Here is a 22,642-nt window from a genome sequence, read left to right on the forward strand (position 1 = left end):
CTGGCTCACTCCCCTCAACCGACTCTGCCTTTTGTCCCCGAGGGGCGGTTCATCCCCCGCCTGGAGGAGATGGGGTCCGGGTGGCTTGGTGGGGGCCGCAAAATCCTGAGGACGAGGCTGTGCAGATGCCAGGCTTCTGACAGTCTGAACCATCACCCAGGGAAGAGACTGCGGAAGTCAGCTTTCCTTCCAGCTCAGCAACAGCCTCCGAGTATTAATGACAAGGCACCAGTGTCTTTTATTTACAAATAAAACTGTGCGGAATAATGGCGGCCCGTCTGGGGGGCGGGGTGGGGATGGGTGGGGTGGGGGTGGGGCTCGGATGCCTGTGACGCCTCACAGTTCCCATGTTAGAAACGTTTATTCTAGGACACACCACGTGTTCTCTGAAAGCTCACACCAACGTCAGCGGGAGAGCTGTGTCTGCATTGCTGCAGGGTTTTTTTTTTAGGTGTAGTCTCAATTGTGTAATTTACAATCTGTATTTCCAATTAATTATGGGTCATTTCTGCACGGATGTCAGAAGTCACCTTAAATTCAGTGTACCCCAAATTATTGTTGTTTTGTTGCTTTTTTCTGCTTTTTCTTTTTTAAAATTTTATTGGAGTACAGTTGACTTCGGATGTTGCATTGGTTTCAGGTGTACAGCAAAGTGAATCAGTCACCCATTCTTTTTTCCCACATAGGCTGTTTCTTACAAACTATCGTGCTGTTTCCCTGTGCTGCGCAGTAGATTCCCGTCCATCTGCTGTTTTACACGGTGTGTGTGTCTGTGCTGTTCCCACCCTCCCAGCTCTTCCCTCCCCACCGCGGTTTCACCTGTGGCCACCCTAGGATTGGTTTGTGTCTGTTTTATAAATGTTCTTTTGCGTCACTTTTTATTAGCGTCCACATATAGGAGTTCCCATCATGGCTCCGCAGTAATGAATCTGACAAGCATCCATGAGGATGCGGGTTCGATCCCTGGCCTCGCTCAGTGGGTCAAGGATTCGGCACTGCCGTGAGCTATGGTGTAGGTTGCAGATGCGGCTCGGATCTGGCGTGGCTGTGGCTGTGGGGTAGGCCGGCGGCCCCTAGCCTGGGAACCTCCATATGCCGCGGGTGTGGCCTTAAAAAGAAAAAAAAGAAAGTATTCCAGAAGAAATGTTTAAACCTGAAGCCTGAGCCCAAGCAGTGTCAAAGTTAAATGTTATATTCCGACATGGTTATGTCATCCTGTGAGGTAAAGTGATTGACGGAAGACTTTCAATCAATAAACTGTGTTATAATAAGATCATGTAGCGGAAGAACAGCGGAAATACAAATTCAAGGGGAAAGTGGAATGAAGTAAATTTCCTCATTTTCAAAGAAAACTTGCTTCCCGGTGTTTTGCAAGTGGGCGGTGATGCTGGCGCTCCAGTCCCGGAGGTGTTCAGACCCCTCGTCTGCGTTTGAAAGGATAAAGCCCTGACTTGGGATCCTTCCCGTTAGGCGCTTCTGACCTTGGGATCCACATTCGGGCAGAACCGTGCTTCTAGCTGTGAATTCCCACCTTCTTGCGGCCGCGATGCGCGGTCCGACCCATCCCCTCTCGTGGTGCCGCCGCTGCCACCAGCCAGCCCTGTGGTCCCGGGTGAAGGACGGATGCGCTTGCGCCCGTGCTGGACCTGGGCAGCGTCCTGTTTTTCGCCTTCGGTACAGTGTTTAACAGGTTGCGGGAGCTGTTGAGCACGTTCCTCTAAACCCGGCTTTGTGCCGGCGGGTTTTGCCCGGCTGTAGGCCAGTGTGCGTGCTCTGAGCGCGTTTCAGGCCAGCGAGGCCCCGCGAGGATGCTTGGTGTACTAAACACATCTCGACTTAAGGATGTTTTCAGCTCGCGCTGGGTGTCTTTGGACGTGATCTCATTGTAAGTGCAGGAAGGTCTGTGCATTTTAAAAATAACATTTCACAGTGTGCCGGAGCGCACACCCCTTGCACATTTAAACTGGTTTAAAAATGTAGACATCAACTTAAAATTGTCTGGAGATACATAGATTTTTTTTTTTTTTTAATGGGGCGGATCAGGCGTGTACACAAGCCAGGGCTCTTGGCCGCTGAGTCGATGCTTTCCTGCCGGCCAGTCTCCAGGCCTCAGCGGGCTGGGCTGGGGAGGGCATGGCCCCGTGCGGGGTGGGCGTCTTCTGACAGCCACCCTTCTGCAGGGGGCTCTGGTCAGCCCGCCACTGTCGAAGGGCCTCCCAGTCCACCCCTGTACCAAGGTGGTCAGGCCGGACAGGGCCAGAGCTGGCCGGCCAAGAGGCAGCCAGGTTCCAGCAGAGGGTGGGCGCCGGGGCTCCTGGGGGATGGGCGGGCGGGAGAGGCCCGACTGCAGCTGCTGTGGTTTCTCAGGGCGGGGTCTGGCCCACAGGGAGCCAGAAGCCAGACCCACGTCAGGGCATCGGGTGGCCTGACAACCCAGGAAGGGCCGCAGCAGCAGCCAGGAGCCCCGGCCAGGCTCACCCCCCCAGGGCAGGGGTGGGGGCGGTGACAGCGGCAGGACTGGCCCAGGTGGCCCCTCTTGCTCCTCCGCTTGCCTGCCACCACCTGGATCAAGTCCGGGGCAGCCCAGGAGCATCGCCCCAGCAACCGCGCCACTGGGGCCGAAGCCATGTGTGGAGAATCCCTGACGGCTCCACCCAAACTTGCTCCTGGGCCAGCTGGGCAGGGAGTGGCTGTGGGTCCCGCAGAAGGCTCGCGGTCAGAGCTGAGCTCCAGGACCCAGGCCAACCCATGCCACCTCCATGAGCCCTCGTCACACTTACCCCTCCTGGACCCGATGCCCGGATTCCAGAAAGGAACGCACTTGTGGGTGGGTGCCCGCGGGGTGGGGGGTGGCTCCCCGGGGCTTCTGTGGGTGGACTCTGTTACTGGTAAACAGATCCCTGAGTGGCGGCCGTGTCCACAGGCCCTGCCAAGGCTGCCCTGCTGTGCCCGCTGCAGCTGGGCAGAGGCACAACGCTGTGCTGGCCCCACGGGGCAGATCCCACGCGATCGTCGTCACGGGCCTCTAGAGAAGGAAGGTTGCCCACCATCAGAAAGTCAAGAGGTGCCTCCCCGGGGCGGGGGCTGCGGACCAGAGCCTGCCGGGTGATGGACGGCCTTGTCTGGATCAGGCCGAGGTCTGCCTCACAGGTGCCGCCACACGGCGTGACTCATCCTCGGTGAGCTGGATTCTCCACCAGACTCTTGCACCTCCGGCCTGGTGATGGAGTCAGCAGCACCGGCGCGGTTCTGGGGGTCTGCTTCTAACAGCATCGCAGGGGACAGGCTGGTTGGTTCTGGGGGACCTGGTTATCACGGCCCACGTGTGAAGCCCTGTGCCTGACCCGGGGGGTGAGGTTGGGGTTGCAGAGAGCCTGCAGGGTGGCAGGCCGGGGGCAGATGCCAGGCGGCTGCAGGAGGTCTGGTCAAAGCCCTTATCTCTAGTTCCAGAAGGAAGCGGCCTCGGCCGGCCTGGCCGATGGGTCAGAGTCTGCCTAAGGCGTCCCCGCCCACGGAGGCCCGCGGGAGTGCGGGCTCAGGGCTCCTGCTGGTTGTGAATCCGGCCTCCTGATCGGTGCCTGGCTGAGTCACTTGACCTCGGGGCGTCTCTGCTTGCCCGTCAGATAAGGGCAGTGACAGCGTCAGGTGTGTGAGTGGGTTCAGGAGACCGTGGCTCCAGGACGGTGTCTCTCCCTCTGCGGTGCCCTCGTGAGCCCTGTTGTGTTTTCTGTGCTCTGGGGTCAGAGTGGCAGTGAGTCAGCTGCCTCGCTTGTCTTCTGTGTTTAATGTCCAGCAACCCCAACCTGCAGACAAAAGATGGCACCTCCATGCGTCCCCTCACAGCCTCTCGGGACCCGATGGCGGGAGCCAGGGTCACTCAGGGACTGTGGTGGCTGAAGGCCTGCCCAGGCCTGGGGGACGGCTCCCCTGGTGGCTCCCACGCCTGGCACCAGGCCTCTGGGGCATCCCCCCAACGTGGCAGCCCCTGGGGGACCACCAGGCGGCTCAGGGCACTCTCCGTAGGCTCAGCCTGGGGCGGCACGCAGCCTGCGTCTGGCACAGTCGCTGGGCCCCCAGGGCTCATGGCGTGCGGCCACCAGCACTGAAGGTGCCCGGGCCCACCCACAGGCTGCCTGCTGGTTTCTGTCCTCACGGGATTACAGGGCCACGCACAGAACCAGTACAACCACGAAATGGGAGCTTCTGGCTCCACCTTTGAAACCAAGAAACCAGGAGAAGCTGGCTGAGTCCCTGGGGTCACCGCTTCTGCGTTAGAGACCAAAACAAAAGCCTTTCAGCGAAAAAAGTGCACCACAGCTCGGAGCCAAAAGGCACGCCTTGGAATAATAGTTTTGTAGAGATTTTCATTTGCAGTTTTGCTCTTAAAAAAGACGCTAAAGAAGGAAAAATCACCCATGACGCCTTTAGTTCGAGACATTGTTGTTAGTATCCGCGTGCCTTCCTTCTCCTCTCTTCTTGTACGCAAGGGTGTGTGTGTGCGTGCGTGTGTGTGGTTGTGTGGCCGTGGTGCATGCGAGTGTGCGATGCCTGTGTGAACCTCGCGTGTGCCCGGATGGTACTTGCGGGAGGGGCGGTCTGAGGACCTGGGGGGCTGTGGCGCTGGGCTCTGGCCTGAGGGCTGTGCCCCCCCCGGGAGGGGGCGTCCGGGGCGCGCCCTGACCACCGCCCCGTCTCCGCAGGACGGCCGTTCTCAGTGAAGGGCGCTGCACTCGCTACTGAGCTGTGGCCATGGGCCTGCTCGCCTTCCTGAAGACCCAGTTCGTCGTGCACCTGCTCATCGGCTTCGTCTTCGTGGTGAGCGGGCTCGTCATCAACGCCATCCAGCTGTGCACGCTGGTCCTCTGGCCCCTGAACAAGCAGCTGTACCGCCGGCTCAACTGCCGCCTCGCCTACTCGCTCTGGAGCCGTGAGTACCGCGCGCGCGGGGAGGGGCTGGCCGAGGGTGGAGGCACCTTTGCGGGATGACCCGGGCCCCGTCCGCCGCTCCCGACAGGCAGGGCACCTGGGGGGGGGGACGTGGACGACGACGACCCAGGGAGGGGCCCGGAGCTTTACTCCGGAACCAGCAGCTGGGCAGGGAGACCTCGGGCCGAGCGCTGCCTTCGGTGGGACCACGGGACGTCCCAACACTTGGCCGTCCAGACCCAGAGGGCGGCGGTGTCATTGGTTTCACGGGGCCCCGGAGACCTGAGAACAAACGATAATAGTCTCAGTTCGTCACTATCAAGGCGGAGCAGATGCCAGCACGCGGCCGGTCTTGTGTCACCTAGACCCCGGGTCACCCCAGCACCAGAGCCCAGCGAAGCCACCCCAGGGTAGCCTGTCATTTCACACCTAATTATTTCAGTCCCGTCTCTGACAGAAAAAGACGGTCGCCCGTCTCTTGATGAAATGGGTGTGTTTAGACGTGTGTGGATGTTACCTCTGTGCACGTCCGATGTGTGTGCGTGTGTGTGTGTGTGTGTGGCACCAACCTTCGTCCGTCGGAGGGACGGAGGGACGGACGTGGGAGCTCGCTGACCACCCCCCCCCGACGGGCGCTCACACCGTGGGGTCCGAGTCTCACCTTCGGACGCTGGTTTGCTGGTAGCGATGGACAGTTTACGCGGCGCTGTCTGTCGACCCGGTTGTTCCACAGCGTCAGAGCGCAGCCTGGCAGAAGCGAGCTGCAAAAGGGTGCGCACGTCGATATCCTCGTTGTCTCGTTTCTACACGAGCACACATCGGGCCGCAGCCCCCGTGGTCGTTCCGGGCCTCTGACCCGGGGCGTCGCTGCGTGGCGTCTGCGCAGCCGCTCACAGCGGGAGGACTGGCCGGTGGCATCCCCAGGACACATGTGTAAGCGAGAGAGGAAGCCGTGAACCACCGCGCGGCGCTGCCGCCGCCCGTCCGTCTGCTAGAGACGGGGTGTGCTGCGTGCGCTGCGCCGGCCCCGGGTAGGCAGGTGCTGAAGCATGAGCGGGAGATGTGACTCTCCCGGGAGCAGAGGAAGGCGGGGCTCCTGCTGCTTATTTCGCACGGTGTGCCCGTCACATGTCTTAGTGTAAGGACACAGTTCTTTTACAACAAGGAGAAAATAATACACACTTTACGTGCTGCGGGAAGTGGTGAGTCTGGGGCCCGGCGCATCCTCCCAGTTCAGGAGCTGATGTGGCCGAGGGTGTCCCAGGGTCCCCCAGGGGGCAGCAGCCCACCCCCTGGTTCCAGCCATAAGTGTGCAGTAGCTTCCGTTCCCAGGCGGCTTTTTCCCTCCATGGAAGCGGCCTGTGTGTGCGTGAGGGAAGGGAGGGTTAGTGATCCCAGCCCGTAAAACTTATGGCTGAGTTATTCACGCGTGTCGCCGGCCAAGACGGGGGCCGACCCACCTGCATGCTAAGTGGCCAATACTAGAGACTCCGCTTCCTGCAGGGCTCTGAAGTTAGCTCTGCAGAACAGCCGAGTTCCGGAGGAAGCCAGCTTTTTAGCGCGTGGCTGGGTTCACAGCAACAGAGGGATCTCTCAGCCTCGCTCCCACCCCTTCGCCGCAGGGGCCGCGGGGCAGGTGCCCACCCTGCTTCCCGGGAGCCCCCGCCGTGGGCAGCTGCAGGGGAGGGGCTGGGTCTACCCTGGATCCCGAAGCCCGGCTGAAGCAAGCAGGTTGGCAGTGCCCGCGGGGTCAGCAGAGGCAGAAGTATGCCCTGGGGGGCGGGGACGGTGTCCAGCTGAGGCCTCGAGACGCAGATTCACACGGTCACACGTGAGCCCACAGTCGGACAACGGCAAATGTGCAGTGGACTTAGAGGAAGACTACCCAGAGGCCCTGCGCTTGAAAAAGAACCAGGTAGACCTTCTGTGGATAAACTGGTTGGCGTTTCCACTGCGGCTCGGCCGGTTAAGGACCTGGTGTTGCTGCAGCTGCAGGTCGATTTGATAGGTGACCTGGGAACTTCCAGACCAAGGGTGTGGCCCAAAAAAAAGCGTCCTGGAAGAAAAAGAATTGCCAAAAAATTTGTCATTATAACCTTTTTATTTTTTTTAATTTTTTATTATTTTTGTCTTTTTTTTTAGGGCCGCACCTGCAGCATATGGAGGTTCCCAGGCTAGGGGTCAAATGGGAGCATTAGCCACCGGCCTACACCCCAGCCACAGCCACGCAGGATCCAAGCCATGTCTGCAGCCTACACCACAGATCACGGCAATGCCGGATCCTTAACCCACTGAGCGAGGCCAGGGATCGAACCCACGAACTCATGGATCCTGGTTGGATTCATTAACCACTGAGCTACGATGGAAACTCCATAGCCTTTTTAAAGTAAAAAGTTGGTGAGTGAATTGTACCTCAGATTGGACGCAGCTAATGGAAGGACTGGCCGTAAATACGAAGAAATTCTCCCAACGGCTGTTCAGTGGCAGCGTGGAAAATATAAAACGGGAATTGACGATGAGAGGAGAGACTGCCGTCTCTGAAGCGAGTCCGGGCCTCCCGGCCCAGAGGACAGAATAAGGCGGAGAGGAGGGTGGAGGGTGTCCCGGAACGGGTGAGGCATGTGATTCTGTGGCCTGGGAGGCAGACGGAGTCCAAGCAGGGGACCTGAGCAGAACCCTACACGCGAACCCCTCCCAGAGAAAGCCCAGGCCGTCCGAGGGGGAAACGCCCAGAAAGGAGAGCTGGACCCCTCCAGGGACGGACAGCCTCCCGCGGACTCTGCTCAGGGTGGTCGGAGCCAGAGGCAGCGGACCCGCCCGGCAAAGCCACCTGCCAGGAAGGCGCTGAGAGCCCAGTGGTCTGCGGGAAACCGGAAGCAAGAGAGCTCCCTGCCTGCCGAGTCTCTCCCGAAATCTTGGGGAGGGTATTCTCCGTGGGAACGAGAGCCATCCTGAGAGTCGGGCCTGCGTCACCGGAATGAGCTGCAGCCGGAGGCGCTGGTGAGCGAGGAAATCTGAAGAGTCGTGCAAAGTAAAAGTGAGGCCCAGCCTGTGAGGCCGCGAGCAGAGGGGGGACCCGCGCCCGCAGCCCGTCTGCCAGGAGCGGGCCCGGCCTGGGTCCGGGTCCTTTTATCTGTCAGGAGGCGCGGGGAGAGCTTACCTAAGCCTTCGTTAACTATGTCTGCGGCAGAAAACGGAGAAGTCAAACCTAACTTCTCACACTGTTCGAAAAAGATAGGTTACAAGCCAAGGCAGATTCATTTTTTAAGGCCAGAAAGTAGAAAAAAGCATAAATGTAGGAAAACTTGAGGTGGAAGGTAAGACGTCGGTAAAATCCCCCAGTATTTGGAGGAACAGAGACACCCGCTGAGCCCGCGTGCTGTTGGAGTCGCCGCGGGACCTGGTGACCTTGCGGGGGGGGGGGGTTTGCCACCTGTCTCTTTCTTAAATGTGTGAGCAGGAGTCCTTCTCGGGTTCGCGCTGGTCGAAGCCCTCCCCGTTTCCGAGGGCACGTGGCGAGAGCGAGGGTCACACGGTCGTTCACGTAACCCCGAGCCGCCACCTCGTTTTCAACGCTGCGAACACACCGATTCTCCTTCTGTGATGCCAGGCAACATCTGCTGCCCGGGAGCTCACCTCTAGGGTGACTCTGGCATCTTGGGCCCGGGCATCTTCGTGCACAGCCGTGGAGCCAGACAGCGGGCTGGGCCCTGGCTCCCTGCTGGCAAGGTGCCGCTGCCTTACAGATGAGGAGGTTAGAGGCTTGGCCGAGGTCAGCAGGGAGCTGGGCCATCAGGGTTAAATGAACGCGTGGACTGTGTGTCCAGCGGTGTCAGATGCGCAATGACTGTTAGCAGGCACATTGGGATTTTAAGAAGTCATTGGGCGAGCTGCGCCGAGAGTGGCTTGTTCATGGGGTGGGGCCCGCATGTGTTGGAACAAAGGAAGTCACACCCAGGTCAGTACTGGGCCCAGGAGGAACCAGCAAAGCCCCTGATTCAGATCTCGCCCCAAACTGGCCCTGAGCGGATTCACAGACCGAGAGATGGGCCGCCCGTCCTGCAGGCAGCCGCCCCGCCGCAGGCCGCCTCCGCTGGAGCTCTCCACGGCTGGGAGAGCTGCCCGTGTCCGTCTGTCTGTCTTCAGTTCACTCCTCCTCACAGCCCCTACTCGGGCCAGACCTCTCCTGCTGGACCAGAAGGGCCAAGTCAGGGGTGCCGCCAGGGTGACAGCCTCATCCGCTGGGGCAGCATCATCGCGGGTCCTTGAGCGCCGCTGCCTGGTCACAGATAGCGCTTCCCTCGAGCGGGGGCCCCGCCTGCACCCCAAGTGCACCTCCTTCTCTGCATCCGGGCTGCTGGCCAGAGCTTCCACCCAAAGAAGCCCGCCCTGTCGAGACGGACGTCACGTGCCCGCTCTGCTGCGCACCTGGGGACGAGCACGTGGCCCAGCGCAGGGGTCCTCACCCGCCGGGCTCCCAGCTCCGGGGTCCTTGACCCTTGTGAGTGGTCAGCGCACAGGGTGCCCCGGGGGTGGTCGCTCTGAGCCAGCACCGCGGTGACGGACTGGAAGGCTATTCTGGGAGGTGGTGGAGGAGACGAGGCCTTTAGACCCGGGTGGCAGTGCCAGCTGAGTGAGGCATGTACTGTCAGGCCTCAGGGAAGAAATGGCTTTGGAAAGCATCTTTTTTAGAGAATTCCGAGTCTTGCGGGGTCTGAGACTCCCACCCTCCTCCCTGCATCCCGGGCTTCCTCCATCAAACACAGGGACGGGACGGCCAGGGGGCCGGGTCCTCTGAGATCCGGACATGCGCGGGTGCGTCTGAGCACCTCTGGTGGGCTCACCCCCCACCCCCCGCACCCTGCCGTGCCGCCGATGGCCCTGTGGGGCTGCTGGACTAGCAAGGTGCCGCGGGCCGCCGCCCTCCCTGCAGGTGGCGTCTAAGTCGCAGGTGGAGGCGGTGTCGCATCCTCTCAGGCTAACGGTAAGGAAGCATCACAGAACTTCCCCCGAAGAGACGGCTGCCCCTCGGGGTCCTCAGCACATCACTCAGGACAGGTGGGAGGTGGAAACACGCAGGTGTCCACGATGGACGAATGAGTGAGCAAAACGCCGTCTGCGCGTGCAGTGGAATGTGATTCGTTCTTTAAAGAGAAGGCAGTCCCGCCACCCGTGACCAGGCGGGTGAGCCCGGGGACATGCCTCTGAGAGAGACAGCCAGTTGCAGAGAGACAAACCCCGCGTGATTCCTGTCGAGCGAGGAATGGACAGTCACCACACCCGGGGCTGGAGGAGAAAGGCCAGCTGCCGTCGGGGCTGTGGAGTTTCGGTTGTGGGGTGACGCGCTCTGGAGCGCTGCGGAGGGCCCTGCGCCCACACTCACACGGCCGCTCTGTACAAGCAAAACCCTTGAGAGCTCGGGCCCGAGGTAACCAGCCTTTCTCTGATAACGAAAGGAACCCTCCTCGTCGCCGAGCAGACGCTTTGAAGGGGCTTCCTTGGCCAGCTCACACACACGGCTGTGGCCGGGCCCTGCCCAAAGGCCACCTCCATCTTCAAGAAAGGGAGCCGGGACAGGGCGTCGCCAGCTGCACAGGGCTCCGTCTCAGCCCCGGGAGGGGCCGGCAAGCCCCCCACAGCGGCCTGTGCTTCCAGGGGACAGGCCGGCCTGCGCTGGGGCCTCCTGTTCTTACACAGCTCCGTGGAGAAGAAATCCGCCCAACGTGTTCAGTCTGGAGATGGGAGTACAGTCCGCAGCGGTGCAGCCATGTCCGGATGGAATTTTAGAAGCTTTCCACCCCACAGAGACGCCCCGTCCCCGTCAGCAGCCGCGCCCGCTGTACGCCCCACCCCGGCCCATGGTCCCTGTGCGCCCGTCCCGGTGGCCTTGCCCGCATGTCCAGGCGTGTGTGCGGCCCCTCGTCTGACGGTTCCCACTCAGTGCGCAGTGCTTCAGGGCCCGTCCACGTCACAGGGCGTGTCCGGCCCACCGTCCCGGCTCAGCTGAGTGGCATCGCCCGGTACCGACGGGCACTCTCACCCATTCAGTCCTCGCTTGGCCCACACATGGGTCGTTCCCACTTTCTGGCTTTGGGGTAACGCTGCTGTGAACATGCGTGCTCAAGTTTTTGCACAGACACCTGTTCAAATGGATTCCTCCTGGGCGCCGTCTACCTAGTGGTAGGATTGCTGGGTCGTCTGGTTACTCTCCGTTTGGAACGTAGTTTTCCAAAGCAGCTGCACGACCACACCCTGGCTGCAGCTGCACCCCGACACCCCGCTGGCAGCTGTGCCCCCACACCTCCCCGGGCAGCCTCAGGTCTCCCGGTCACTCCGTCCTCTGCGGCACTTGCTCCTGTCAGTCTGTTCGCGGGCCCCTCGCTGAGGCTCTGGTTCGCAGTTTCCTGATGACGAAGGATGGCGAGCATCTCCTCGTGTGCTTGCTGGCCGTCTGGAAGTCGTTCCCGAAGGACGTCTGTCCAGGTCCTCTTCTCTTTCCTTGGCCTCGATCCGTGTGCTGGAATGTTGGGCGGAAGGGGCCAGGCTAACAGTTCAACCCGGAGGGCTGCCTCTGTGGACCCAGCCTGCGTCCCTCAGGGCTCTGTCCGGTCCCCCGACGGAGCTCGTGGTGAGCGTGTCCGTGGAGCTGACCCCCTGTGGCCCCTCCGAGTGCCCCTCAGGGAGCAGGCACCGCGGCTCCTGCATGTCGGGTGTGGTCTGAGAGGAGAGCTTCCGCTGGTCCCTGCCTGGGGAGAAGAGGACGCTGTGACCCCAGCCTGTGGGGCGGAGCTGTGTGTCCCCGGTCCCCGTACTTCCTCCCGGGCGGGTGGGGATGCTCCTGGGAGAGGAGCCCCACCCTCTGTCTTGGGCTTAACCTCCGTCCTTCAGTCCTCCCGCAGCCCGAGAGGAGGCCACCGTTGTGTACTCCGTGGACGGGGGGCTGAGGTCCAGGTGGTCAGGCTTGGAGCCCACACTCTCAGTGCTCGAGGCGCCCGCTGTCTCCTCTCATCAGCACCCCCTGGCCTCCTTCCCAAAGGGCTGGTCCCCTCTGAAAACTGGTGGTGACCTGCGCACAAAGGACAGACTGGCCTGTGGCCATCCTGGGCCTGGAAGCCACACTTCCTGGTCTGAGGTCCCCCTTCCTGGGGCTCCTGGCCGTGGTGGGCGTGATGCTGACCGGCAGTGGCACCCGCAGAGCCTCGGCTGCTGACCACAGGGGCCCCCGGGCTGCGTGGGTGCTCGCAGCCTCCCCCTCCCCCTGTGGTGGGTGACGCTGTGCTGTGCCGTCGGTCCTCGGCACGTGTGAGCATCGATCGGATATAGAGAGGGAGCTGCCCATCTCACCGTGCCGTATGGAGTAACGTGGGCATAACAAGCTTACGTGCATAACTCGCAGACCCCTTACGGCTGATAAAGACCCTGGTTTATCATCTGCTTATTTCTCTTTCTAAGCTGCCTCTGGAGCTTTCCACAGAGCCCTGGACTGAGTGTGCCGGCCTTAACTTCAAACTCCACCACTTCCTGACAAATTACTTTTTCTTCGTGCTTTGGGGGTAATACTAGCCTTAACCCAGTGTTGTCTGAGAATTAAATGAGACATGGAGGTAATTCACATAGTCGGGCAGCTGGTGTGCAGCGTTCAATAAATTCTGGCTCTTGACCATAAGACGGCGATGGTGCGTTCTCCCGAGTGAATGCCGCGCTCACGGTACCAGCCTATGGAATTACTGGATTTTTAAGAAAATCGGAGATCTGACTTCTAAGAAAAAATGTGTTAAATTAAGTCCTTTAGCTATGTTGATTCGAAAGCAGCCCACCTGAGACGGGCTTCCTCCTCCACGTCTCCGGCGTTTCATTTGACTTCCCCCTGGCTTTTGCGAGAGAAGGTGATTATAGTTGTAGCGCACTTCCTCTATTGAACAGAAACCATCCAAGCTCATTTCTAGCAGGAAACCCGCTCCGGCCGCGGCCAGTGGCGCCCGGCCCGCGGGGCGGGGTGGGGGCAGCGTCGGGGTCGGGGGGGGGGCCCCGGCTGACGGCCCTGGCCGTGTGTCCGCAGAGCTGGTCATGCTGCTGGAGTGGTGGTCGTGCACCGAGTGCACGCTCTTCACCGACGAGGCCACGGTGGGCCGCTTCGGGAGGGAGCACGTGGTCATCATCCTCAACCACAACTTCGAGATCGACTTCCTCTGCGGCTGGACCATGTGCGAGCGCTTCGGCGTGCTGGGGGTGAGCCAGAGCGCGCGGGAGGGCGCGGGCGGGGCGCGCGGGGGCGCGGGAGGGCGCGGGCGAGGGCGCGGGGGCTCCTGGGAGCTGCAGTGCGGCTCCCCGGGGTCTGGACTCTCCCGGCTCTGGTTTTCCTTGCCTCGGGGCTTAGCCCCGGTCCCTCCGAGCTGAGAGTCCGTCGTGGCTGACCGCAGGGGCCCTGGGACTGCAGGGTGCCCCCAGCCACCCCAGGGCTTGCTCCTGAGATCAGGTGTCATGCATTTCCTCTCATAAATCCTCCCTTCCTGGGCAGATGAGACAAACCGAGGGAGGGGTCCCCTGCCGTGGAAGCCCAGTGGGCGGTGGCCCTGGCACCATCCTCCAAGAGCCCAGGGCCTGGCGGCCAGAGCAGCCCACTGGGCCCAGCGCAGCCCGCATCCTGTCCTACCTGCCCCCCATGGCCACCTGGCATCCACCTGTGGGGCCAGGTCTGCCCTGGGCTCCCTCACCTAGAGCCTGCACTCAGGCCCTGCTCCTCCGGGAGGGCACCAGGCTCAGAGTCAGGCTCTCCCCATGACAGCCAGTCCTGGGGTGGGGCGGCCTGGGGTGGGGGGGCCGCCACCCTTGGGGACCTTGGTCCCCGATGCACCAGCGGCTCTGCGCCCCCCGCCCCGCCCCCAGAGTTCCAAAGTCCTGGCTAAACGGGAGCTGCTCTACGTGCCGCTCATCGGCTGGACGTGGTACTTCCTGGAGATCGTGTTCTGCAAACGGAAGTGGGAGGAGGACCGGGACACTGTGGTCGAAGGACTGAAGCGCCTGGCCGACTACCCGGAGTACATGTGGGTGAGTGAGGCGGCCAGAGGGAGGCGCACCGGCCCTGTTTCCTCCGGCGTCAGGGCTGCAGGCTGAGTCGTTAGCTGTAAGGCCCACAAGAGCCTCTGGGCACTAGGGAAGCAGTGTGACAGCAGGGCCAGGGCCCCGCGCCTCGGAGCCTGCAGGCTTGGGACCCCCCCCACACCTCACCCCCGTGGACCACCTGCCGCGCTAAGGGTACCCGGCCCTGAGAGCCCGCCGGGCCGAGCCGGGCCTGCCCTGGAGAGCATTAGCAGCCGGGCGGGCGGCTCTTACAGAGGCTCGGGTGTCCGGGCCGGCGCTAGGGCGCTACTGCTGAGTCAGCTCCGCTTCAGTTCCCGGAAGGATGCGCTGCGCTTTAAACAGACTCCCTGCGGCTGCGGGGCGGGGCTCTGGCGGGTCCCTCTGAGGCGCCGGCCTCCGTCTGAAATGGGCGGTGACAGTGTCTTTGCCTGGTCCTTCATTTGGGGTTTCTGGCCGCAGTTCTTTGAGAACAGACTATTTATTTGGCGTTCGTTACTCGTGTTAAGGCAAACGAGGAGAATGTACCCCCTCCGCCCTCTGAAGGCTGCCGCTCAGGGACACCTAGTGTCACTTCTCTCTGGGAAGCGTCTTTTAATTCCTTGAAACTGGGTGAAATGCCACCTGCGCCGAGGTGTGCCTGCAGCCAAAGTAAAGCAGCATCTCTGACTACGCCCCTCGCCATCCCTTCCACAAGACTTTGCCGCCCCAGGGGCACCTGCGCGCGGACGCAGCGCCTGTGGGGCTTCGGTCCCCGGCCGCCAGCGCCCGCACTGACCTCTGTCCCCGCCCGCATCCTAGTTCCTCCTGTACTGCGAGGGCACGCGCTTCACGGAGAAGAAGCACCGCGTCAGCATGGAGGTGGCCGCCTCCAAGGGGCTGCCCCCCCTCAAGTACCACCTGCTGCCTCGGACCAAGGGCTTCACCACCGCGGTCCAGTGCCTCCGCGGGACAGGTATGCGCCCCCGCGCGGCGTGGGGGGAGCAAAGCCGGAGTCGGTGGTTGTAAAGTACAGGACGTCAGTAGCATTAGAGAGAGAACTGAGTGCGTGGGTTCACATGTTGTAAGATTCTTGTATCATTTTTGAGGTGAGAAAATACCAGTTCATGGAAAATAACTAACGTGATAGCTTTTTAAAGTATCTAACTGAAAACCCTAGAAAGGAAAAAAAATGTATGTCCACTTAACCCAAAGGGAGTCAAAAGAAAGGGCCACAGAACAGAACAGGTGGGCTCAGCAGACAGAAGCCTCAAACACAAAGGTGACAGTAAGTGCAGTAGACGGAATCGGCTCAATTCCCCAAGAAAAGGTGACCTGGCAAAAACCCAGCCATCCAGGTGAAAAGCCGCGGGGGTCCCGCGGCCGGATGTCAGCCAGCACCTGTCACCCTCTGCGCCTCTGCCTGCAGTCGCAGCTGTCTACGATGTCACGCTGAATTTCCGAGGAAACAAGAACCCGTCTCTGCTGGGGATCCTCTACGGGAAGAAGTACGAGGCCGACATGTGTGTGAGGTGAGCGGCAGGTTCCCGCGGGGCGGGGCGGGGCTCGAGGGGTGGGGCCCGGGGTGGGCGGGGCGCACCGCAACCCGCCCCACGCCCCTCCCACCTCCCGGCTGCCCCCACGTGGTCGTGGTGCAGAGTTCCACCCCCAGGACCCAGGCGGGGTGAGACCAGCACAGAGTGAAGGAGTGGGTGCGAGGTACAGGCAGAATGTTCCAGCAGCTCCAAGGGAGGCATGACCCCACCCAATGGAGACTTTTTGGAAGAGGCAACTGGGCTAAAACTTGGACAGTGAGTAGGGCTTTTGTAGGCAGGGAGGTGGGATGCCCACGTGGTCCCCTAGGGCCCCCACAGACCCCGGGGGAGAGAAGCTGGGGTCAGGGCCATGTGCTGACCCCGGCCACATGCTCAGCCTCCAGCTCCTGGCGACCCTGGGCTGAGCCTAGAGGGTCCACCCCAGCCAGCCTCCACCGCACTGGTTCAGAGTCAGTCCCTGAGGAAGTCCAGCTGGTTAAGGTGGGGCTTCTTGGGCTGGCAGCCGCAGGGACGCCGGAGAATATTCCAGAAGCGAAACTCAGCCTGATATGGGGCCCCACAAAGCCCTTAAAAAGTCACCAGGTTATCAGAAACTATTGCCGTTAATCCGTACCATGAGCATTGGCTGCATGTCTGCTGTGTGCAACCGAGAGCATGGAGGGAGGGAGAGGAGGGAGTTTCTGGAAGGCTTTGCTGCGGCAGAGGCAGCACCCAGCTCGGTCTGAGGGGGCGGCCGGGGGGCCCTGCTCTCAGGGGCCTGCCCAGGCCCCATCCTGGGACCCGAAGCCAGGAGAACCTCCCCATGACCTCCCCGGGCCCCGCAGGCAGGCCACGCTCCGCCGGCCCCTCTGGGAGCCAGGCTTTGCTGGGCCACGACGGGAGGGGCCCTGCCCCCTCTCTTCCCACCTCCTTGGAAGCTGAGTCCCTGGCTCCCACCTGGTGGCCCGTGGTGCTGACCTTTCACCTTGGATAGAAACCTGGATCTCTCTGGAGGGCGGGGGGTGGGGGGGGCCTCCGACTCCTGATCCCAGTGAAACGAGGCAGGAGGGAGACGTCCAGGCCGCTGGCGGAGCGGGCGGGGGCTTGTTCTGAACCTCCCTGAGGCTGCACTGGGAGAACAGGGCCCCTGTCCATAACATGACATCAAGGTCAGGGACTGGAGTCCAGATCGGCCGCATCTCACGGTCCCTCTCTGACTGTCCGAGTCTCTGCCTCGAGATGGGGAGAGACTCCCCGCAGCGTCTTTTTACCGTGAAACGCAGTGTGGGGCCGCTTGACTCTTTGGGCGCTGCTGTGACCTGGATTCCAGCGTCAGGCCTGATTCCAGGCAGGCCTTGCAGGTCGTGTCGTGGCGCCTCGGGGGCCCCCTGGTGGAACGCACCAGGCTCTCGTTTCCCTCGGCGTTCCCGGGGAGTCTCTCAGCCCCGCGGCCGCCACCGAGCCCCCCCGACGCCGTGTCCATCCGCGTCAGTCTGAGCCGAGCAGGCTCCGACCGGCCCTCGTCATGCTAGGGTTGAGAGCGTGAGCTCCCAGTTCTCCTGTTCCACCCCCCCCATAGGAAGGTTCCAGGAGTAATTTGAGGACATAAACAGTAAGCTGAGTGGGCTTTTTCCTTCTGAAGTTTTTGCGGAGGACCAGCTCGAAGCAGGCGTAGGGTCTCTTGCTCCATAGAGGGGTGGGGGGAGGCCCGGGACCCTTGCCCTTAGAACCCCAGCAGCCCTGGGGGAGGCGGGGAGCGGGGGGGGGACAGAGTTGGGCCAACAGGGCATGTGAATGGCCAGCGTGGCCCCGCCCCTGCCCGTGGCTCCGCTAGAGCAGGTGATGTGGTTCAGGATAGGGACGGGGACAGCAGGGGTGGCCTGTGTCCAGCCTTCGCCCCGGCTGGTCGCCTTCCCAGGAGCCCTCAGAGGCAGACCCTCCTCTTGTCCCTGGGTCATAAGGGGCTTCGCCAGCCTCAGCCCCAGGTCAGAACCGGCAGGTGGCAGCTCCAGGCTGGCGACTGGCGTGGGACAGTCAGCTGCGGCTGGAGGGGCTGGTGCCCTAACCGCCTCATTCCCCCCTGTGTTGCAGGAAATACAACTTCCTGTTTGGTACCGCCTCCTGTTTAGGTGTTTTGAGTAAAAGTCAGGGACGTACTTGTCATCCATCCTGACCAGTGGAGTGTTGCCTCCTTTCTCCTCCTGGGGAAGAAGCCCTGGGGCCCTGATGGCTGTGGCCAGGCACTGTGTGTGTGTGGGGGGGGGGTGGACGGTAGCTTGAGGGGACCAGCACCCTCACAGAGGCTTGAGTCAACTCCAGGAGATGGATGCTCATGTTTGTGTCTATCTTTCATCTCATCATTTAAAATCCTTCCCTTGTCCATGTGAGCCTGCATGTAACAGACAAACGGCAGACCCCTTATGTGGGGTGTGTGGAATCAGGGGAGGACGGTCCCATGGGGCTGATACGTTAGGTGGTTGTCAGCTCTCTGTGGCCCGGCCCCTCTGACTTCCCTTCCTTCCCAGAGTGGCACCTGTGGCAGAGGCTTCAAGTGCTACTTCTCAGGCTGTGTCGGGGACTCCTGGAGGTCCCCGGCCCCTGCAGGTCCACGAAATGAAGCCATTTTGTTTACTAAGAGGTCGCCTGTCATCCTGACACTTTTGGGTGTTCAGGGGAGTTTCCCAGAGGCTGCTGTCCTGTGGCCACATCACTTGTGTGTCTGATGGTGTGTTGAGCTTGTAAAGCTTCAGTTTCCACTTCTAATGTGGTAAAGATTGAGTTCCCGTCATGCCTCGTGGTAATGAACCCAACTAGTATCCATGAGAACGCGGGTTCAACCCCTGGCCTCGTTCAGTGGGTTAAGGATCCAGCGTTGCTGTGAGCTATGATGTAGGTCACAGACGTGGCTCGGATCCCACATGGCTGTGGCTGTGGTGTAGACTGGCAGCTGCAGCTCCCATTCGACTCCGAGCCTGGGAACCTCCATATGCTGCAGGTGCAGCCCTAAAAAGACGGAAAAAAAAAAAAAAGATTGATCATCTAACCCACAAAAACTGAAGTTCCCAGCTTTCAGAGACAGAAAGGTTGAGATTCCTTAACATGGAGATTTACCTCTGGCCGTGGAAGTTTCTCCGGTCTGTCCTGTCCCTCTGGCCCTCAGAGGTGGGCAGCCAGGCCCCAGGAGGAGCAGCCCCTGCACTGCCCTCACCCCCAGTGAATTGTTCAGGCTGGTGGGTGCCTGGCGACCCCTCCTGGCGATCTTGAGGTACTGCAGTTGCCCTGGAGAGAGGGCCTTGCCCAGCTTGTCCCCCACTCCTGGAGCCTGTGACCCCGCTGGTGACGAGGTTTATACATAAATCAGTGTCTTAACTGAAGCCAGCTGCCTGCTAACTGTGATTAAAGTTTCTATTTTATTTATTTATTTATTCTGCTTTTTAGGGCTGCACCCGTGGCATGTGGAGGTTCCCAGGCGAGGGGTTGAATCAGAGCTACAGCTGCCAGCCTTCGCCACAGCCACAGCAATACCGGATCAGAGTCTCGTCTACAACTTACACCACAGCTCATGGCAATGCCAGATCCTTAACCCACTGAGGGAGGCCAGGGATCGAACCTGCAACCTCATGGTTCCTAGTTGGATTTGTTTCCGCTGTGCCACCTCGGGAACTCCTGTGATTGAAGTTTCTAAATCTCTGTTGTTTTTCATATTTGAAGTAGGTAGATTTCATTTGTGAAACTCGGCATCTTCTTTGCCTTAGGAGAGACACCCTCAGCCATGGTTACTTCCAAAGAATGAACTTTTGTGTGTGTGTGTCTTTTTAGGGCTGCACCTGCGGCATATGGAGGTTCTCAGGCTAGGGGTTGAATTGGAGCTACAACTGCCAGCCTACGCCACAGCCACAGTAACGCAGCATTCTCAACTCACTGAGCAAGGCCAGGGATCGAACCCACGTTGTTGTGGACACTAGTCGGGTTCGTTACCACTGAGCCCCAACAGGAACTCCAAAGAACGAACCATTAAGAAAGACCAGAACTGGAATTCCCGTCGTGGTGCAGCGGAAACGAATCCGAGTAGGAACCATGAGGTTGTGGGTTCGATCCCTGTCCTCTCTCAGTGGGTTAAGGATCTGGCATTGCCGTGAGCTGTGGTGTCGGTCGCAGATGCGGCTCAGATCCCGCATTGCTGTGGCTGTGGCGAAGGCTGGCAGCCACAGCTCTGATTGACCCCTAGCCTGGGAACCTCCATATGCCACGGGTGCAGCCCTAAAATGACAAAAAAGAAAAAAAAAAAAAGACGAGAACTGCCACTGAGGCTGATAAATCACCACCTTTCAGTGGAGCTGGGGGCCTGGTCTGCTTGGCTAAGCTCTCCGGGCGCCCCCTCGGCGGCCCCCGCAGGTCCCAGGGAGCACAGTGGGGCAAGGGGGAGGGCGCCCAAGGTGCGTCCGTGTTTGTAGAAGCGGAGGGTCAGATTGTAGTAAAAGGGCAGGGCTGACAGCAACCCTGCTGCACAGTCACTTCCTTCTCTCCCTTTCAGTCTGCTTGTCATCTGGTAATTCCCTCTGCTTCCCATCTTCTTCATGAAACAGGAGGTTTCCTCTGGAAGAGATCCCGCTGGACGAGAAGGAAGCGGCCCAGTGGCTTCATAAACTGTACCAGGAGAAGGTAAAGGCGCTCGGCCCCTCCGCCCCACCAGGGCCTCCCGGGGAGGCGTCCGGGCAGCCAACAGGGCAGGCGGGCAGCACGCTCCCATTCTTTCTCCTTTGATGCTTCTTCCCTTTTGGGAAATTGACTCACTAGAAGAAAGTAAAAAGGCTACCATAACTCTTGTATAACCATCGCTAATAATACTTTATCACATGTGTTTCGTGTAACATGTTTACCCCACACGTTACGTGTGGGGGGGGGTTAACATATAAGAGACACAAGACAATGACCTGACAGCCTTCTTAGCGACCCCCACCCAGTCCCTCCTCCTTCCCCCAGTGCACTCACCCCAACTCGTCCAGTTTATTTTATGGACGCAAACACACAGGACGCTGGGTTTTCATTTTCAGCACTCGGAGGCTTGGATAAACAGAACATTCCTCTAGTATATAACGCACACCCTTCTAAACGCACTGACAAGTACTGAGGAAGTAAGGGAAGTCTCTAGTCCTCAGAAGAGGAGGTGGGACTAAAATCCAGGTGGGAAGGCTGTGAGCTGAAGCCCATGGAGTTTGCCGGGCACCCAACCTGAAGCCTTGAATTTTAATGCCTACGTGGACACAGAAGACAAGGGTTTGACCTTCCTCAAGGCTGGAAGTTAGAACTGAAGACCCTAGTGAAGCTGGGACCCTCAAAGAGGTCAAGCCGGAAAACATACCTGACAGCACAGGAAGTGACTGTGAAGCTGGCCTTTCCCCTCTTGGTCCCAGACGTCTCCCTGGTAATTTGTAATCACAGCACTGTCCTCAAACAGCTGCGTGGTTTGAGTTTATGCTATCAACATCGTTCAAGAAGAACAAAGCCAAAATATCAGCAAAAAAAAGTGGCTCTAGGTGAAGCTACAGCTCCTGAGAGAAGCACATGTAAAACTAGAAGAACACGACTCCAAACCTAAGCTGCCCAAGATTCCCTCAGTAAAATTCTGCTGGACCCATTCATAGCCAAGATCCGTCGTGGGCAAGTATAGCAGACACACAAACAGGAAAAGTAAACTCTCCCAAAACTTCAGCTACCAGGAGGAGACTAAAATCAGTGTGTCTGAAATGGTGAGCAAAAAAGAAGAAATTGAAAACAAAAGAACAGGACCTATTTAAAAAGAGAGGCATAGTTAGAAAAAGCGGGGGGAATGTATTGGCGTGAGAAATCTAGTAACTGACAGTAAACTCTCACCAGATTAGATAGCAAGTTAGATGCGGCTGAAGAGAGAGTCAGTAAACTGGAAGGTTTGAGGATGTGACGCAGAACGAAGCACAGAAGTGAAAACGGGGGGAAGGTAAAGATCCCGAGGACAAACGGAGGCTCAGGATGCAGTGATGACAAAGTCAGAAGAGAAGGTGGGGGGAGGTGGAGCGCACTGTCGGAGACGGGCACAGACCTCCCAGAACTGATGGTGTTTGTTCATTTCACGGGGTTCAAAACACAGTCTGGAGTAGGACAGATAAGAGGGTGTGCACACACAGGTACACACACACGCCTGCATCATACACACATACACAAAGCAGAGCGAACCCAGAGAGAGAACAAATATAAAAATAGCATAAATTATTTAAGCAGAAAGCAAAGCTACGAAAGAGTGAATCTAATGCACCCCAAGCTTTTCTTTAAAAATATGAAAAAATAGAAAGACTTAGGCCAGGCTGACCCATTGAAAAAAAGAGTAACAGCATTAAATGGAAAATAAAAAGGGGACACAACCAAAGAGCCGGGAGTGAATGTGTTATGAGAGCACTTTGGCAACTTTGCGCCCCTCCGTTTGAAGACTTGGATAAAACGTGTAATTTCCAAGAACGCTAAACTCTCTCCAGAAGAAGAAGAAACCTAAATAAAAAGGCCTGCAGTGTGTGGGCATCACGTGGATGGGAGGCAGAAAGACCTTCGGTGCCCGGGGTGGCAGAGGAGACTATGTCTCTGGATCTGGGTTACGTTTGAAACGCTTAACAAAGAGGGACGTTTGCAAGCAACAGTATTTGTTTAGCAGGAAATGAGAAATGAGCTAAAAACGTGTTCTTAGGAAACGGTTCCATTGTGTACGTGAGTCCTTGCTGTGGTTCGGTTAAAGCGCGTGAACTGCATACTATCAGTCTCACTGACTCTTTAGAACGTAGGTGTGGAATGAGCAGTCGGTGTAGGCAAACGCTGTGATGCTGCTCGCAGGAAGTCGTGAGACACGGGAGCACAGCCGTACGTTATCGTGGAGGTGCCGTGGCACAGGTCGTGCGGTGTAAACCCCACCTGGGGACGGAGCTCACCGGCCGGGAGCTCGATGACTCCCAGCAGAAAGGGGACACGGGCCTCACCTTTGTCCCGAAGGGCGACTTTCCAAAACAACCTGATGTAGGGAGTTCCCACTGTGGCTCCTCAGGAACAAGGCCGGCTAGTATCCATGAGGACGCAGGTTCAATCCCTGGCCTCGCTCAGTG

At 59.4% G+C, this 22,642-nt stretch overlaps 1 protein-coding gene and 1 long non-coding RNA gene across 7 annotated transcripts in view; one reads left to right on the plus strand and one right to left on the minus strand.

Moving 5' to 3' along the window:
• AGPAT3 (1-acylglycerol-3-phosphate O-acyltransferase 3) overlaps nucleotides 1-22,642 on the plus strand; it is a 106,348-nt gene that overhangs the window by 76,698 nt on the left and 7,008 nt on the right. For 5 of the 6 annotated variants that reach the window (XM_021068324.2, XM_021068326.2, XM_021068328.2 and 2 more), the window contains 6 exons: nucleotides 4,701-4,927; nucleotides 12,986-13,155; nucleotides 13,813-13,974; nucleotides 14,806-14,959; nucleotides 15,413-15,515; nucleotides 20,105-20,180. In XM_021068324.2, the coding sequence (XP_020923983.1) occupies nucleotides 4,750-4,927; nucleotides 12,986-13,155; nucleotides 13,813-13,974; nucleotides 14,806-14,959; nucleotides 15,413-15,515; nucleotides 20,105-20,180 (843 nt within the window). In that variant the 5' untranslated portion in view covers nucleotides 4,701-4,749. Of the gene's footprint in view, nucleotides 1-4,700; nucleotides 4,928-12,985; nucleotides 13,156-13,812; nucleotides 13,975-14,805; nucleotides 14,960-15,412; nucleotides 15,516-20,104; nucleotides 20,181-22,642 lie in introns of those variants that run through there. The other variant, NM_001143700.1, reaches the window with a different exon arrangement.
• On the minus strand, nucleotides 1,250-17,070 carry LOC146397924 (uncharacterized). Its single transcript, XR_014825275.1, has 3 exons — nucleotides 16,476-17,070; nucleotides 5,588-6,982; nucleotides 1,250-5,208 (listed from the first exon to the last, which is right to left on the minus strand). It is a non-coding gene; the product is annotated as an uncharacterized LOC146397924 (long non-coding RNA).

This window comes from Sus scrofa, chromosome 13, assembly GCF_054392235.1.
Source record: "Sus scrofa isolate SSC_HxYL_T2T_F1_AM1 chromosome 13, Sscrofa_HxYL_maternal_Yorkshire_Landrace_v2.0, whole genome shotgun sequence".
Classification (NCBI taxonomy): Eukaryota; Metazoa; Chordata; class Mammalia; order Artiodactyla; family Suidae; genus Sus; species Sus scrofa.